Source organism: Pan troglodytes, chromosome 6, assembly GCF_028858775.2.
Source record: "Pan troglodytes isolate AG18354 chromosome 6, NHGRI_mPanTro3-v2.0_pri, whole genome shotgun sequence".
Lineage (NCBI taxonomy): Eukaryota > Metazoa > Chordata > Mammalia > Primates > Hominidae > Pan > Pan troglodytes.
The window spans coordinates 18,471,473-18,489,580 of NC_072404.2; the positions used below are offsets into that span (position 1 = coordinate 18,471,473).

An 18,108-nucleotide genomic window follows, 5' to 3' on the forward strand; every position below is an offset into this window, starting at 1 on the left:
CATTCTGATCTCTTCCCCAGTGGACATTCCTTTGTGAGACCTCATCAGCTGCTTTCTGTGCATCTCTTTATTTTCTTGCAGCCTCTCAAACCAGCTTTCACATTCCCCACCTCTCTGAAATGCACCAGTCAAGATCATTTTACAGGTCTTTCTGTCTTCATCTCCCGGCAGGCTAAGGCTTTATAAAGATTCTGTTTTAGATCTCATTTCCTGATCTCACACCGGTCTGGGCACAGGTCTCTTGTCAGCCTCTATCCATCATCCTGGCTCTTTCCTCTGTACCCATAATGAGATGTTTATATTAGAAATTGGAAGCCCTGGAAGCCAGACTTGGTTCCTGTAATTCTCCATAATCACATCTGATAGATTCCTTTGAGCTTGTTCTGTGAGGCCTCATTCCTGCTGGGAGAGGACTTTAACCATTTTCCTGAATGTTCCCAATTCCTGGACATTCCTTTAAACCTTCCAACAGCCATTCCTTCCACCTCTAGTGTTCTCTCCTTCAACAGGCTCCTGACAAACCTGGTGAAATTCAACTCTCTACATCATGGTTGCCTTCATCCTGGCAGTTCAGTGTGGTTGGCCAAGCAGCACCATTTGGCACAGCAAATCAGCCCTGCCTTCTTGAAGCATTTTCCTCACTTGGCCTCAAGATCACTTTACACTCTTGTTTTCCTCCTCCGTCTCAGCTGCTCCCCCTCAGTCTTGCTTACTGGTTCTTCTTCCTCTTTCTGGAATCACACATCACACTTGTTTGACAATTATACAGAAAGTCATACCAGTGACATAGTAGCACAGTCATATGGTCAGACAGTTCTCACAGAGACAGACACAGAGTCACAAATTCACAAGTGACACAGACCAAAGTGCTCTTACTCTAGGGTTTAAAACACCATAGTGGTGTCCCAGAGCTGCTCTGAATTAATTTCCTGGGATAGGGCAGAAGGCTATGTATGGTTTGCCACAGTCACAGCTTCTGGGACATGTTTATTGAGGGAGCAGCAATGAATTTGAATCATTGTTTTATTTTTCTTCATATTCCAGGTTGATGTTGATGCAAATTCACTGAATTCTAACGATGTTTTTGTCCTGAAACTGCCGCAAAATAGTGGCTACATCTGGGTAGGAAAAGGTGCTAGCCAGGAGGAGGAGAAAGGAGCAGAGTATGTAGCAAGTGTCCTCAAGTGCAAAACTTTAAGGATCCAAGAAGGCGAGGAGCCAGGTGTGTGCTCTGGGGCCAAGGGCACTAACTAGAATTTATACTGATATGATTGCTAATCATCTTTTTTTCACCAAAAAGTCACTTTCTAATGGCTTATAAGGGTTAACAATCTCTCCATTAGTTGCAGAGGTGGGTGGGTGACGGTACCTGATTTCTTTAAGTAATTTCTCAACGTTGAAATCAAGGTGAGATAATATTTGTTCATATAAAGCAACAGCAAGCGTATGTCCCTGAAAATGCACTGGATAACTGAGTGTGTTTTCCACAGAGGAGTTCTGGAATTCCCTTGGAGGGAAAAAAGACTACCAGACCTCACCACTACTGGAAACCCAGGCTGAAGACCATCCACCTCGGCTTTATGGCTGCTCTAACAAAACTGGAAGATTTGTTGTAAGTGTCTTTAAAAACAGTGGGATAGGGCTGGGTGCGGTGGCTCATGCCTGTAATCCCAGCACTTTGGGAGGCCGAGGCAGGCAGATCACCTGAGGTCAGGAGTTCGAGACCAGCCTGACCAACATGTAGCAACCGTCTCTACTAAAAATTAGCTGGATGTGGTGGTGCACACTTGTAATTCAAGCTACTCGGGAGGCTTGAGGCAGGAGAATCACTTGAACCCAGGAGGCGGAGGTTGCAGTGAGCCAAGGTCGCGCCACTCCACTCCACTCCAGCCTGGGCAACAAAAGCGAAAGTCCGTAAAAAAAAAAATAAATAAAAGGGCCGGGCGCGGTGGCTCATGCCTGTAATCCCAGCACTTTGGGAAGCTGAGACGGGTGTATCACGAGATCAAGGAGTTCCAGACCAGCCTGGCCAATATGGTGAAACCCCCTCTCTACTAAAAATACAAAAATTAATCAGGCATAGTGGTGCGTGCCTGTAGTCCCAGCTACTTGGGAGGCTGAGACAGGAGAATCTCTTGAACCCAGGAGGCAGAGGTTGCAGTGAGCCAAGATCGTGCCACTGGCACCACTGTGTTCCAGTCTGGGCAACAGAGTGAGACTCCATCTCAAAAAAAAAAAAACAAAAAACAAAAAACAGTGAGATGGAACCTAACAACGCCGGGAGGGGGATTCCCATGTGGCTCTGACACTTTCAGACATGCTACTGTTCTGAATCTGTTTCAGCCTGCCTACAAACCACGGTGACAACCTTTGCTCTACACAGGGTATTTTTTTTTTAACTTTTATTTTAAGTTCAGGGGTACACGTGCAGGTTTGTTACATAGGTAAACTTGTGTTGTGGGGGTTTGTTGTACAGATTATTTCATCACCCAGGTATTAAGCCTAGTATCCATTAGTTATTTTTCCTGATCGTCTCCCTCATCCCACCTTCCACCTTTTGACAGGCCCCCAGTGTGTGTTGTTCCTCTCTATGTGTCCGTGTGTTCTCATCATTTAGCTCCCACTTATAAGTGAGAACCTGCAGTATTTAGTTTTCTGTTCCTTACACAGGGTATTTTAAGGATTAATGATATAATTAATGTGAAAGCATTAATGTTGTGATGTCCTAAATAGATTAAGCTGTTCTTAAAAGTCCTAGCTACTTTACACCTGTGTGAGCATGCAGTTGCTGTATGAATATATATGTGGCTAGATGTGTTAATTTAATAATTTGGCATTTTCTGTGGGCAGCAATCATTATTTCTGATCAAACTATGTAAATTTTACATGTCAGTTTCCCAGCGGAGTAAAAATTTTCACCATATTGACTGAATTAAAAATATTATGGAAATATTATGATCATTGGGCAAAAATCACAGAAAGCTATATATGCAGTTACAAATTAACTGATATCAACAGGAATGTTTTATTTCATAGTCATTTACAAGCTTTGACTTCCAGTCCAGTCAGAAGTAAAATTAGAAGTATGTGTATGCATGTCTTAGTTCAAGCTCCTATCACAAAAATACCATTGACTGTGTGGTTTAAACCACAAACATTTATTTTTCATGGTTCTGAAGGCTGAGAAGTCCAAGATTAAGGCAACAGCAGATCTGATGTCTGGTGAGGGACCACTGTCTAGCCTTCTTGTGTCCTCACATGGCCAAGAGAGCAAGCTCTAGTCGTGTTCTTTCCTTATAAAGACAGACACTAAGCAGGGGCACTGTACCCTCATGGCCTCATCTGAACCTAATTACCTCCCAAAGGCCCCACCTCCTACTACCATGCCATTGGGGGCTAGGGGTTTAGCATAGGAATTCTGGAGGCAAACAAACATCCAATACAAAAGAATACAGGAGTGATTTTACACTGGGCTCTGAAATATCATCCTGAACCACAGCCTCTCACCTAAATTTCAAAAAAAAAAAGTTACACTTTCTCTGTTTGACATGCTAAGTTTTTGGTAAATTTTTCATTTAAAGAATGAATTCTTCTTTTATATAAAATTTGATCCACAGATTTTGGTCAACATGCCCTAGTGAATAAATGCAAACTTTATTTTTCAACACAGGAAACAAAATTTCCCACGTACTTTGTCAGATATTTTGATTACTAGAAATAAAATTATTTGAGATGAAGTGGTTCAAGTCTCCCTTGAAGGTTATAAATGATTTGACCTACAAGTTAAAGATTTAAACAGTGCATTGAGATAAATATTTGGTTGTTGTATACCACAATTTGCTCACCTACTTTACAGGAAATCCCTGAACTTGCTATATTTTATAGATTTGTCATCAGAAAAATCTGCTGTTTTATTGTTTTGACTGGTAACTTGATATTGCATCCAAGCAACTTATTTTTCAGCACATGCTTCTATAATTTCTTATTAGAATTATTTATTAACATTGCTATAAATTAGATGTTTGTTTCCAAGAAAAATGTATTTTACAAAAATAAGTACCTAGGCTTTGTTCTCAGTGTGTTTAAAGACAAAAGATCTGTTAGTCTTTGGCTTTTTGTTATGTGTATATATTAGCCTTTAAGAGAAATATACATTTCCTCTGCACCAACTTATTTTCTTGTTTGATATTTGGAACCCCTTCTGCTCCCCTTATAGTTTAAGGCAAAGGATTGTTGCTAACAAATCTTTGATCTTATAATTACTATCAGAAAGTAGACTTTACACGTATAGATTCCTACAAGGCAGCTACAAGGCAGCAGAGCTTATTAACTAAAAGCACAGCTTTTAGAACCAATCTGCCCATGTGCTGTCACTTATCTGGTGGTAGTACTTGCTGGCTGTGTGACTTTAGGCTGGCTACTGAGCCTGTCTGGGCTGTAGTTGTCTCAACTCTAAAATGGTGGTAATCTTAGTACCTACTTCATAGAGTTGTTGTGAATATTAACTTAGCTGTTGCATATAAAACATTAGAACAGTGCCTGACATCAAGTTAAGTGCTAAACTTTTTCTTTTTAAAATGATTATGTGATTGGTATGTGTCCTCTAAAAAGATAATATAAACAAATCCTTTGCCTTCTAAATGGTCAAGGTTTTTTGTTTTGTTTATTTTGTATAACAATCTCAAAATCTCATCAGATTACAACAAACATGAATTGTCATGCTCAGATGTCTGCAGGCTGCCAGGAACTAGGTTTATCTATGCTGGGCGCATGTTTTGAGTTTATACATATTTTTCCAGTGACAAAGTCAAGGACACAAAAAGGCCCTTGCGAGTCACCTTTGCTAATATGACATGGCCAATGCCCCAGTCAGCTCCATAGCACTGCAAAGTCACATGCCAGAGGGAGTGAATAAAGAATGGGGAACCATAATCCAAACTCCTGCGTAAGGATCAGGGGGGTTTTCACTCAGAATTCTCTAAAAATACTGAACTTTAGATTAATACATGCCCATTGGTATTGGGTGGATGAAGCTAACCCTTCCATTACCCTTTAATGCTAACTATAATTTAACACAATTTAACCCTTTAAAAATAAAAAAAATTTTGTACATGCAAATATTATGTTATAATGTCATCTTATTGAAATTTTTTGATTTATTAAAATGACCAGGCCTATTGACTTTTTCTCTCTCTCTCTTTTTTTTTTTTTTTTTTGCTGAGACGGAGTCTCATTCTGTTGCCCAGGCTGGAGTGCAATGGCACGGTCTTGACTCACTGCAACCTCCACCTCCCAGGTTCAAGCAATTCTCCTACATCAGCCTCCCAAGTAGCTGGAACTACAGGCGCCTGCCACCACACCTGGCTAATTTTTGTATTTTTAGTAGAGACAAGAGTTTCACCATGTTGGCCAGGCTGGTCTTGAACTCCTGACCTCGTGATCCACCCACCTCAGCCTCCCAAAGTGCTGGGATTACAGGCATGAGCCACCACGCCCAGCCCTATTGACTTTTTAAAAGTAATCTTGACCTACAAAATGAAAGATAATTTAATACTCAGACCATAAACTCAAATGTTAGGAACTAGATAGGCAACATAAATCTGTGAAACAACTATTCATAAAGGACTGGAAGTACAGAGGATTGTGAGCAAATTGACTATATATGTGGGCATTCAAATGTGTCAACCCTAAGGATGAGATTTAGAAAATACGATTAAATATATAGTTTATTGAAATGCAAGGCTTGAGGATAGCCACCCAGAAAACACTGACTCCAAATGAATGGGGTCAGCATTTTAAAGTGGAGGAGTTAAAGTTTCACTGACAATAGGCAGAAACAGAGAAATTTTAGCAGGATTATGTAATTTTTTATATAAGACCAGTGTATACTGACAGTGATTTGATTGGTTACAGATTGCTATGAATACATTCCAAGGAAGAGTACTTTCTTACTCTGTGAGGAGTGGTGATCTGAAGGGGGTCTTATCTCTGGCACTCTTTGGTCTTCCTAATTATTTGCAGAAAAAAAGACAAAAGCTCAAGTGCATGCCTCAAGACTCAGGCCACACAGCCACATTCCTCTCAAAGTTCAGAATAATTTAAGGTTCCACTAGCTTTATATTTGAATTATTTAATTTCACAAATGCAATGTTTATATTAAATACTGTGCTGGCCAAATAAAATACTACTAGTTTGTGATGCCAAATCAATAAACAATTATTTAAATTTTTATTACGTGAAAAAGAAGAAAAAAATTACCACCAAATTTTATTTTCACTATACTCAAAAAAAATACAGGGCATTTCTATCCTATGTATTAGAAAAATTACTGCTTTACTTTTTGCTCATATAGCTTTTTATACCTTTCAGATTGAAGAGGTTCCAGGAGAGTTCACCCAGGATGATTTAGCAGAAGATGATGTCATGTTACTAGATGCTTGGGAACAGGTAAAACTACATTTTGTTCATAAGAAGAGAATGCATTTTTGGTTGGGAGATGACGGAACTTGATCTGAGAAATGGTAAGTCTGGATATAAATGAGCCTAGAGATTTAGGCTGTATTTTAAAAACACACACACACATTTGGTAAAAAATGAAACTAACACATATGGCAAGTTGATTTCTTAGTATGAAAATAATTCCAGAGCTACCATCTTTGGCTTTACAGTTGTAGGCAAAAAACTTTTATTTTTCATTTATTTGTAAAAGTTACTCATTCCTAATTTGTTTATAATTCATTTAACTAATAAGTGCATTCGTGTGTACAGTGTCATGGGGGTACAATGCCATTGAGGAAACCGACATATTCAAAGTTGCTTTTGAAATTTGACAAGAAGTCATGGGTACCCCTCCCCTGGGGAAGAAACAGGCAGAATAGTTTTGAATCTACACAGTAAAATATGTTACTGTTTTATTTATCTTAATTTTCAAGGAAATTAGTGGTGATTTGACATGCCACATCTATAGGTTTTTAACCTCTATGTAAATTAACAGTGAAAGAGAAAAGTAAATATATTATGAACTAAATTATATAGAACAAGTGTGAAATGCTTATCTGAATTAGGCCTAGTCGTAGAGTCAAGCACAGAGATTGTTCCTTTTAAGTTTGTTCCCAATTGATAAACCATTCAGTTATATCACACCCTAGCTTCTGATCTACAATGACCATGTTTGACTTGAGGGCCCAGGCTCAGATTCTTGCCAAGTGAATGGATTACTTATTTCTAGATGAGATTTAAATCTCCAGGTCAATAAAACATTCTTGTGTATTTAAGAATTAAGAATTATACTTCCTTATTCAGATATATATTTAATTTTTCTCATTTGTAGTCAACTCCTGTTTCTGTAATCATGGATACTTTTTAGAATATTTACCATGCCACATTTCATTTTTTAAAATCATACCTTTTATTTACATTACTGTGCTTTCATGGTTTGTTCTGTTCCCTGCACACAAATGTTTCAGCACTTTCAGTATGAAATAGAATACAATCTAAATGTAAGTGACCGAAATTGCTCTGCCACAAGTGATTTTAAAGTGATTTCAAAAATAAGGTAATTCAGGAAATTTTTTTCAGCGTTTAAGTACCCCCACCCACACACTTGACAAGGAGGAGGATGTATACAGATGGTATAATTATATCAATTTTTTAAAAAACACATTGCTATTTAAATACTAAACATTATAGCATTTTTACCAACATCTTATAGGGAGGGCAAGCTACTAGAGGAGAAAAACACTAACCTTAAATCAAAGGTTCCTAGAGGGAGTCTGGGATCACCCACAGACAAGCTCTACACGTGGTCTACATGTGGTCTCTTCCAGCCAAGATCCACATCTAGGAAATGGGGATAATGACTGTGTAAGGGCCAAGGGAAAATTTCCCCTTCACTGTCCAAAGGTTCACATAAAAATCAGTTGATAAAGGGCAGATTAGTAGGAGAAAAGGCATACAAATATATTAATGTTCACAGGAGTCATACAGAATGCAAGAACTAAATAAATGGCTGGATGGTTGATGCTTTTCTACCATTTTGAAGTTACAGAAAGAATGGGGGATTGCAGGATGGCAAAACTGGTTATGGAAGGGAGAGAAGAGGCCTGGCTAGGAAAGATGGTCTTGTTATGGGTAAAATCTCACATAAAGTATAGATGGTAAATGTTTCTTTCAGACCTTTAAGAGTGTGATACTCTCAGTTAATCTTCCCTAGATCCCGAAAAGGGAGGGCCTCAGAGAAAGTCCGGCTGCACCACTGCAGATTCTCTACAGATGCAGATCTTCCCCTACAAAAGGCAGCTTTGCAGAGCTATTTCTGTTTGCAAGTCCTCTGAACAGCCATCTCGAAATATGTCAAAGAAGTGTATTCGGAGGTGAAATATTTTGGTTTCCTTCGACTGCTGTCACACCCTAGGGGGTGGATGAAAAAAAAAGTCCACCCAGACAATCTGTTTTTTTTGTGAAAGATCACTTTACAAACTAGAAAATACCATGTAAACATAAAATATCCAAGTGTGAAATCTGAAGTGAAACAGGCTGGATGTAGATTTAGGTGTCTCTTGATGAGTGTGAACACTGGGAAAGTGATGGTACCTCTCTGGGCCACCACCCCCACGTCCCTAACTTCTGCGGATATTGTAAAGATTGAATGAGCAATGTGTGTGTGAAGCACTTTACATAGGGCCTAGCACTGAGTCAACATCCCAGAAATCATACATATTGTTATTGTTTCATTTTTCAGATATTTATTTGGATTGGCAAAGATGCTAATGAAGTTGAGAAAAAAGAATCTCTGAAGTCTGGTAAGCTCAATCGATGGACAATTATAGCAGTAACCGGGCACCATTATGACCGAGTGTCTGACTTGCTCTTTGCCACCATGTCTTACAAAAATACATTTCAAAATCAAGAAGTAGCTTAGCATTCCTCCTCAAAACTAAAGAGTAATGGGATTTTTTGAACTGGAGAATTTCCAAATGGGCACAAGAAAAAAATATGTTTTGTTATCTAATCTAGAATAGAATTATATCAATTTAATCTGAAAAACTTAAATTCATTGCAACCCTTGTTTTATTATAAGAGTAAAACCTCCATGACTGCGATAAGCCAGATTTTTTAAACTTCCTTTTGACTATGCTGTTCTTTCTGGCACAATTTTCCTTTTACTGAAACGTATAACAATAATTATGCCACAAGGACAATTCCATAAAACTTGGAATTCTTTCAGGCATTAATGAGATTCACATGTTGCCTTTCATGGCAGATGAGAGAAATCAAAAAGAGATTGTATTTGTCTACCTGGTCAATGGAAATTTAATTTATTACTTTGATTTGAAGAATTGTATTCGAAGAATTTTCATTTTCAATGTGGTCAATATTTATTTGTTCTTCTGGAAATTTAATTTATTACTTTTATTCGAAGAATTTTCAATCTGCAGTTATTTTAGTTTAACCCAAACTAACTGAATTTATATGTCTTTACAACTCTTTTTAGCCAAAATGTACCTTGAGACAGACCCTTCTGGAAGAGACAAGAGGACACCAATTGTCATCATAAAACAGGGCCATGAGCCACCCACATTCACAGGCTGGTTCCTGGGCTGGGATTCCAGCAAGTGGTAAATTGGTATTTGTAAAAAGCAAACAAACATTACAAGGCAGTTATCTCATTGCTGTTTTGGGAGAGGAACGGGAAAAGCTTTTTGCTTATTTGTCTTTTGAAAATTAAGGCTGGGCACGGTGGCTCACACCTGTAATCCCAGCACTTTGGGAGGATGAGGTAGGCAGATCACTGGGGTTAGGATTTCGAGACCAGCCTGGCCAACATGGCGAAACCCCGCCTCTACTAAAAATACAAAAAAATTAGCTGGGCGTGGTGGTGCACGCCTGTAGTCCCTGCTACTTGGAAGGCTGAGACAGGAAAATTGCTTGAACCCAGAAGGCTGAGGTTGCAGTGAGCCAGGATTGTGCCACCACACTCCAGCCTGGGCAACAGAGACTCTGTCTCAAAAAAAAAAAAAAATTAACCTCAACCAAATGCCTATTTTTTAATGCTTAGTTTTGGCTTGAAATTCTTCTTCAACTGGAGTTTTCTTACGTTAATACATTAAAATAACCTGAAGGAAACTTTCGTTATGGGCCAGTATTAGCTCTTAGGGAAACTGATTTATATCTTTTTTATGACCTTTCAAAAGTAAAATACTATGCATAATCTAGAAATATTTGTCAGATAGGAAATTTTATAATGCATTAGCCATTAGTCAGAGTTGTTTTTTAACATGCCAGAGAAAAAGTTGTAATGCCTTGGAAATTATTCTCTTTTCTATAGATTGTGTTCAAAAGATGTGTATACTTGCAATAAGGTTTATGTTAAGGTGGCTTTAACAATTGGTTGCTATTTTCCTTCTTTAGTCAATGTGACTTTGGTGCCATTAACTGCTAATTGTTATTTTCTAAGAGGAATTTTATCTTTTTTTTAACCTTATTAAAAGCCTTTGAAAACACAGCTCTTTCATGACAAAATGAATTGTATTGTTATCCACTTAGATAGATACATGTACATGTACAGTACATGTTTAATATCACAGGAGATCAAAAAGACAATGCACAGGGGAGTATCCCAGGGAGCAGAGCCAAGTTCAAGTAAGTTAACGATATCAAGTTACTTACTGGCAGGTAGCCACTAGAGAATCTTAGCAATTTTTGTCCTGCAAGATTTCAGCAAAGCTACAGAAAAGTGAGTTTTTATGTTTTCCATTCTTCCCTTTTCCAAGTAATAATTTTTATCGCAGTTACCCTGATTCTATTCCATTCCATTCTATTCTATTCTATTATTTCATTCTATTTTATTTCCAATATACCATTGTATATCAGTATATACTGATACACTGAGTGGCAATTACATTATCTACTAATCTATATAGGTCATTGAAAAAGAAGAAGCTACGTTAGAACCCATGGAAAGAACTTTGCCTCATGTAGAGATTCTAGATTCTTAGCCAAAAGCTCAGAACTGTTGGGTCCTAAAGGATGAACAATGTAGGGTCCAACAATTCATCCCACATGAATTTTTCTCATCCTTCATGTGGAATGAAAAAACTAAAGAGACAACTGACTTACCACACAAATGGACTATGGTAGAAGCTGCTGTCCCTTAGTATAGAATATCTCTATTTTCTTTTAATCATAGAATTCACTGATATTTTAGCAGATAATGTGGCCGTCCAGGCAGGCATGAGATTTCTCAGCCTTACTTCAACTTGATTATGACCATGTGACCCAATTCTAACATTTGCCTAAAGGAAAATTTACCTAAAAAGGCGTTTTGTTGCTATGGCAGTGTAACCTGTACTAATAAATATAGCACTAGTCCTGCATGCAACAAAAATGATGTAAGTAGACATTTAACATTTCTAGGAATGTAATTGAGTGAAAAATAATTTTTAAAAATATTTATAAATATCTTCTGGGTCAAGCTGAATATTTTTTGAAGGATGATGAGAATAAAATGATTTAATAAGTAGTACTTTTTCACAAAATTAGTAAAGGGCAAGGTGAGTGGCTTAGGGTACACTGTATTTGACGATGTTTCTCTAGTTTAGCCAGTGGTTTTTCTCATCTCCAATTTATAGCACAGGCCGAGGCATATAGTAGGGTCTCAGTTAATATTTATTGAATGGCATTATCAAAAATGAGATCAGCAGCAAGATGATAAGACAGAATAAAAGTTGCTAAGAGCCTAAAATGATTATTCAGTTCTGTTGCAGGGTTTTAACCTGCCCAAAGGATGGAAAGAGAAGAACATAAGCATAATTTCTGAATGCATCATGGCAAAGATGCATGTACTCATGAAGCATAAAATTAAAAATACGATACATTCACTACATGAAAATATGATATACAGTTTTTCTTCAGTATCCACGGGAGACTGGCTCGAGGACCCCCATGGATACCAACATCCTTGAATGCTCAAGTCCCTTATATAAAACGGCGTAGTATTTGCATAAAACCTATACCATTCTCCTGTATACTCTAAGTCATCTCTGCGTTACTTATAATACCTAATACAGTGTAAACGCTGTGTAAACAGTTGTTATACTATATTGGTTTTTTAATTTGCATTACTTTTGTATTGTTGTATTATTTTATTGTTTTTCCCCAAATAGTTTTGATCCGCAGATGTAGAACCCACAGATATGATAAATCAACTGTATCTAGTACCCAAAACAGATGAGTAACTTAGAAATTAATATGTAATACATACAGCTAATGTTATAGCTACATAAGGAATTCCTTTCACTGAAAAGAAACTCTTACAAATCAATGAGTCAACAACCCAATGGAAAAATGGCCAAAAGACATGAATAGAAGTTCACAGAAAAGAATGAAAATGACCAGTAAATAATGAAAAGTGTTCTAAGACACTCTTAAATAAATTCACAATAAAATAATCATACTTTTATCTATCTACCAGATTAGCAAATGTTAAAATATTAAAATGTTAGTGGTCATCAAAATGTAGGGTTACAGGTTCACCCATACACTGTTAATAGATGTATAAACTGGTCAAAACTTTTTGATCCATAGCACAGTATTACTTTTGTAAACATACACAAAAAATATTATATATTTGCCAAACGTATGTACTAATCTAAAACCAAACACATTAGACTGGGTACATGTGGAGAAAGAGATACAGGTGTTCCCTAGCAAGTTAATATGCTTGTGTCTCTTCAAACCAATATATTGGCATATTTATCTAATATTTAATCAGAAGAAAGAAAGAACAGAAAGACGCAGGAAGCCTACTGTTAGTAGAGGTCAGCCTCATCTTTTCTCTCTGATTCAAGAAATTCATACTCAACTCAGTCAAACAGAGGTCCTGCATTTACCTCTTGGTGCCGGAGAGCCTTGGTGAGCCATTTAGATCCTCTGTATCTTCTCAAGCACAATCCTCAGTGTTCTCATCTCGTCTTAGATAGCTCATCAAATAATATTTCCCACCACTTATTTCTAGCAGTTCTGGTAAAGAGAATGGCCTTCACATTGTATTTTGAACAATGTTTTGGCCTCCAGTAATGATTAGGAGCACACTATAAACATAAAATATCTGTCCACTTAATTCATTATTCAGTCATCAAGCAATTCTTGTCCCAATCATTCTCCAAAGCTATATACTGTGAATTTATACTGTTGTGTAGTGACACAAGCCCTTCTGCTGAAAAAGTAAGTAATTACTTTGAACTGAAAGCAAAACACTTATTTTATTTTCTTTTAAACCTAATTTATTTTAAACCTAATTTATTTATTTTAAACCTAATTTATTTATTTTAAACATTTATTTTAAACCTAATTCATTTGAACTGAACTTGAATTTAAAAGCCTACAAATGCCCCGCATATGTAGAATTATCATTCATTCCGTGTTCTTGCTCTTGGATAAAACGGACAACTCAGAGAAAAAACTGGCTTATAAATGCACTTCACAAAAACTGATAGAAAAGTAGCCATTAAACCTGTAAAAAGGCCGGGCACAGTGGCTGACGCCTGTAATCCCAGTACTTTGAGAGGCCAAGGCGGTTGGATCACGAGGCCAGGAGTCCGAGACCAGCCTGACCAACATAGTGAAACCCCGTCTCTACTAAAAATACAAAAAATTAGCTGGGCGTAGTGGCGGGCGCCTGTAATCCTAGCTACTCGGGAGGCTGAGGCAGGAGAATCGCTTGAACCCGGGAGGCGGAGGTTGGAGCGAACGAGATCGCGCCACTGTACTCCAGCCTGCGTGACGGTGAGAGTCTCCGTCTCGGGGGAAGAAAAAAAAAAAAAACCTGTAAAAAGTGGCTCAACTTTAATATTCATTAGGAAATGACTAAAATCAAATATTTTACTTGGTAATGCCAAGTAAAAATACAGGAGAGGATATAGTGAAACTGGAGCTTACATCCACTACTGGGGACGTATAAATTGATACAATGGGTTTGAACAGTTTTTGTATTTTCTACTAAAATGAACATACACATATCCTATAATCCAGAAATCCCACTCCATGGTGTATACCCAACAAAAATGCATACATATGTGTACTAAAGGATATAATATGATTTTTTTTTTTTTTTTTTTGAGATAGGTTCTCACTCTGTTGCCCTGGCTGGAGTACAGTAGCGATCTCTGCTCACTGCAACCTCTGCCTCCTGGGTTCAAGCAATCCTCCCACCTCAGTCTCCCCAGGAGCTGGGACTATAGGTGCATGCCACCACGCCCAGCTAATTCTTTGTAGAGATGGGGTTTTGCCATGTTGTCCAGGCTGGTCTTGAACTCCTAGACTCAGGAAATCCACCTGCCTTGGCCTCCCAATATGCTGGGATTACAGGCATGAGCCACCGCATCTGGACACGAATTTTTAAGTTTTATATATGTGTGTATATATATATATATATATATATATATATTTGCATTGACAAAAAAACAAAGATATTGTTTAGCAATTTCCTTGTATAATGCAATCAGTGGAAGACAAATCAGAGGTATTATTTTCCCTTGGGCCTTTGCAGCCTGTGTTGTTTCTCTCTTTTTCATATTGATGTGAAAAGCAGCCAAGTATTATTTGACAACATCAGTCCCTTATTAAGATGTTATTTCTAGTTTATAATTGACTATGGCATTTGCATGCATTTCATCATGTCTCCATTTCTTCGGAATGATAATTTCTAATATACTTTTCTTCTAATATAGGAATAAGAATTCAGTAGTCATATTTCCTGTTGCCTATAAAAAATTGATGCTTTAATTTAGTTAACATGACAAACTCCATCTTATTTAGAGAGATTATTTTTAATGTTATTATAATAAAAATGACACCTTTACTAAAAATGTCTCATCATAAATTGTTTTCCATTATTTCTGTGCTGTTTGCAAACAATACTGAATTAAAATATCCCTGCAAGTTCACTGTGACTCAATCTAAGGTTTTAATAATTCATGAAATAAAACTAATGTTGATGTTATCCAAATCATTCTGACTAACGCCAACTTCTAGGTAAATAGTAAACAAGAATAAGCAAATTTGAGTTTTCCTAATTATTTGACATTGTCATTAGCTTGTGATCCTTAGATGGAATATATTTTGCCAGATCTCACCTCCCGGGGAACTGATGAGCTTTAACTGGAATAGTAGTGAGAATGATAGAGCAGGGCCCTTAACTCCTTAGAAAGGTCAAAGGAAGAGGTGAATGTGGGCAGGGTTTCACCGGAGTATTGACACACCAAAGATGCTATGTAGGTGAAAATCTCTCCTAACGCATTCCCTTTCCAAGGAACCTGAGCCTGGATTCTTCAGTAACACAATACCTTCTGAGAAACAATGTTGTTCCACATTTTAGAGTTTTGGCATGCATAATGGAGTTTATGGCAGAGTTCAGAGGATACAATGAAACAAGAAAGGGAGGCAACTGATGTTGTTTGATTATCTCCATTATTTTGAAGGAGCCAGGTGCTTGGGGAACCTGGTTGTACAGAAAGGTGATGGCAAGACTCTCTTGTATGATTTTCCTCTCTAGCTTGGGGCTGCACCCTCTGCTGTGGGAAGGAGTCCTCAAGGTAATAATATACATCCTATCGTTTATTTTAGATACAGATAGCATTAGAGTTTATCAGTAAAGTTGGGCAACTCATGGAATATTACGAGTAGAAATTGTAATTACTGTAGAATGTATAGTGTTTTGAATGGCTATTGTATTTTTCAGCATACAAATTCAGAGGGGTGAAAGTAGGCAATGACACCACTATTTATGTTTTTTGTTGTTGTTGTTTGTTTTTGTTTTGTTTTGTTTTGAGATGGAGTCTTGCACTGTCACCCAGGCTGGAGTACAGTGGCACAATCTCTGCTCACTGCAACCTCTGCCTCCCGTGTTCAAGCGATTCTCCTGCCTCAGCCTCCTGAGTAGCTGGGATTACAGGCGCCCGCCACCACACCTGACTAATTTTTTGTATTTTTAAGTAGAGACGGAGTTTTGCCATGTTGGCCAGGCTGGTCTTGCACTCCTGAACTTGTGATCCACCCTCCTCTGCCTTCCAAAGTGCTGGGATTACAGGCATGAGCCACCGCACCCAGCCCTATTTATGTTTTTTAAAAGCACCATTTACCACCCATTTGTCTATGGACTTAATCTATGTCTCTATGAGCTGGTAAACAATAGACAGGTAAATACAGACTTGGCTGTATTTGAACAGCACCTTCAAAAACCAGAAGCCAGAAATCAGGTAGCTAGATTTGTCCATGAAAGCAGGAGATTCCCTTAACTGGTGATGCCTGCAGTTGGGATAAAGAGTCTTCCAAACATGTGCCATTTTGGCATGGATATCTAAAGCCACCATGATGGCTTTATATTAATGAAGGAAATAAGTTGCAGGATAAGTATATCCATGGTCATCCAGGGGAAGAAAATGGCGTACATAACTTATATACCATATTTAACCCAGAGACAGATATCACAGGTAAACAGTGCAAATCACTGTCCCTAGTCTGAGCCATATTTAGTGTCTTGAAAGAGCCACAGTGGCTGGCTAAAATGGCACAGTGGCAAATCCTGACCATGGACTGCCCTATGCAAAATAACTAGCTCCCCACTTTACACAGAGTACACCATGTCAGGCCTCTGAGCCCAAGCTAAGCCATCATATCCCCTGTGACCTGCACATATACATCCAGATGGCCTGAAGCAATTGAAGATCCACAAAAGTAGTGAAAATAGCCTTAACTGATGACATTCCACCATTGTGATGTGTTTCTGCCCCATCCTAAATGATCAATGTACTTTGTAATCTCCCCCACCCTTAAGAAGGTTCTTTGTAATTCTTCCCACCCTTGAGAATGTACTTTGTGAGATCCACCCCCTGCCTGCAAAACATTTCTCCTAACTCCACCGCCTATCCCAAAACCTGTAAGAACTAATGATAATCCCACCACCCTTTGCTGACTCTCTTTTCAGACTCAGGCTGCCTGTACCCAGGTGAAATAAACAGCCTTGTTGCTCCCACAAATCCTGTTTGGTGGTCTTCTTCACACGGACATGCATGACACACCACATGTGGCCTTGGAGTTTTCAGTTATGTAGATTGTTGCATATGGGTATTTGATGCTCATGCTGGCTTCACTCATTGATATCAAATGAAAATTAACAAAATCAAAACGTCAGAGCAGAGATATTGTCATGTTTGGGCCTCATCTTTTACTCTCTGGTAAATTGGCCACTGGGGCTATAACCCAGAGCAAGCCTTCCCCCAGATCTTCTGTTCTTTCCTGAAGCTGCTCATTTTTCTAACGTTTTTCTTCATTCATATCCCAACCTCATTATCCTAGGCTTTGTCGACGAAAAGAGTTAAACTCTTTAAAATATATGAAGAGATTTATTCTGAGCCAAATATGAGTGATGATGGCCCGTGACACAGCCCTCGAGAAGTCCTGAGAACATGTGCCCAAGGTGGTCCCAGAGCAGCTTGGTTGTATACATTTTTAGAGAGGCATGAGACATCAATCAAATACATTTAAGAAATACATTGGTTTGGTCCAGTAAGGTGGAACAACTCAAAGCGGCGGGGCTTCCTGGCTATCGGTGAATTTAAATCTTTTCTGGTTGACAATTGGTTGAGTTTGTCTAAAGACCTGGGATTGATAGAAAGGGAATGTTCAAGTTAAGATAAAGATCGTGGAGACCAAAGTTCTTCTGAAGTGGCTGCCCTTAGAGACATTAGATGACAAATGATTCCTATTCAGATCTTAATCTCTTTAGGAGTGGGAGGGTGTGGAAAAAAAAGATCTAGCTATGTTAATAGAGATTCTTTACAGATACAAATTTTCCCCCATAAAGAACAGCTTTGCAGGGCCATTTCAAAATATGGCAAAGAAACATGTTTTGGGGTAAAATATTTTGATTTTCTTCTTTGTCTCGTAATGTTATGCCAGAGTCAGGCTGGAAAGTAAATCATGGTATATAGGGTAAAATAAAACCCATCTGAGGGCATGACTCCCCAGACCCCTTAGATAGGAATTTGGGCAAGATTAAAAAAAAATCAGAGTTTAATCCTCAGCTTTCAGCTCAATTCTACCCTTCGA

The 18,108-nt window shown here is 38.1% G+C and overlaps 1 protein-coding gene across 2 annotated transcripts in view; it reads left to right on the forward strand.

Moving 5' to 3' along the window:
- SCIN (scinderin) overlaps positions 1-10,504 on the forward strand; it is an 82,994-nt gene extending 72,490 nt beyond the window's left edge. The window contains exons 12-17 of one of the 2 annotated variants that reach the window (XM_016945600.4): positions 1,045-1,222; positions 1,491-1,612; positions 6,370-6,447; positions 8,213-8,372; positions 8,741-8,801; positions 9,494-10,504. In XM_016945600.4, the coding sequence (XP_016801089.2) occupies positions 1,045-1,222; positions 1,491-1,612; positions 6,370-6,447; positions 8,213-8,372; positions 8,741-8,769 (567 nt within the window). In that variant the 3' untranslated portion in view covers positions 8,770-8,801; positions 9,494-10,504. The remainder of the gene's footprint in view (positions 1-1,044; positions 1,223-1,490; positions 1,613-6,369; positions 6,448-8,212; positions 8,373-8,740; positions 8,802-9,493) is intronic. The other variant, XM_527671.8, reaches the window with a different exon arrangement.
- The last annotated feature ends 7,604 nt before the right edge of the window (positions 10,505-18,108 follow it).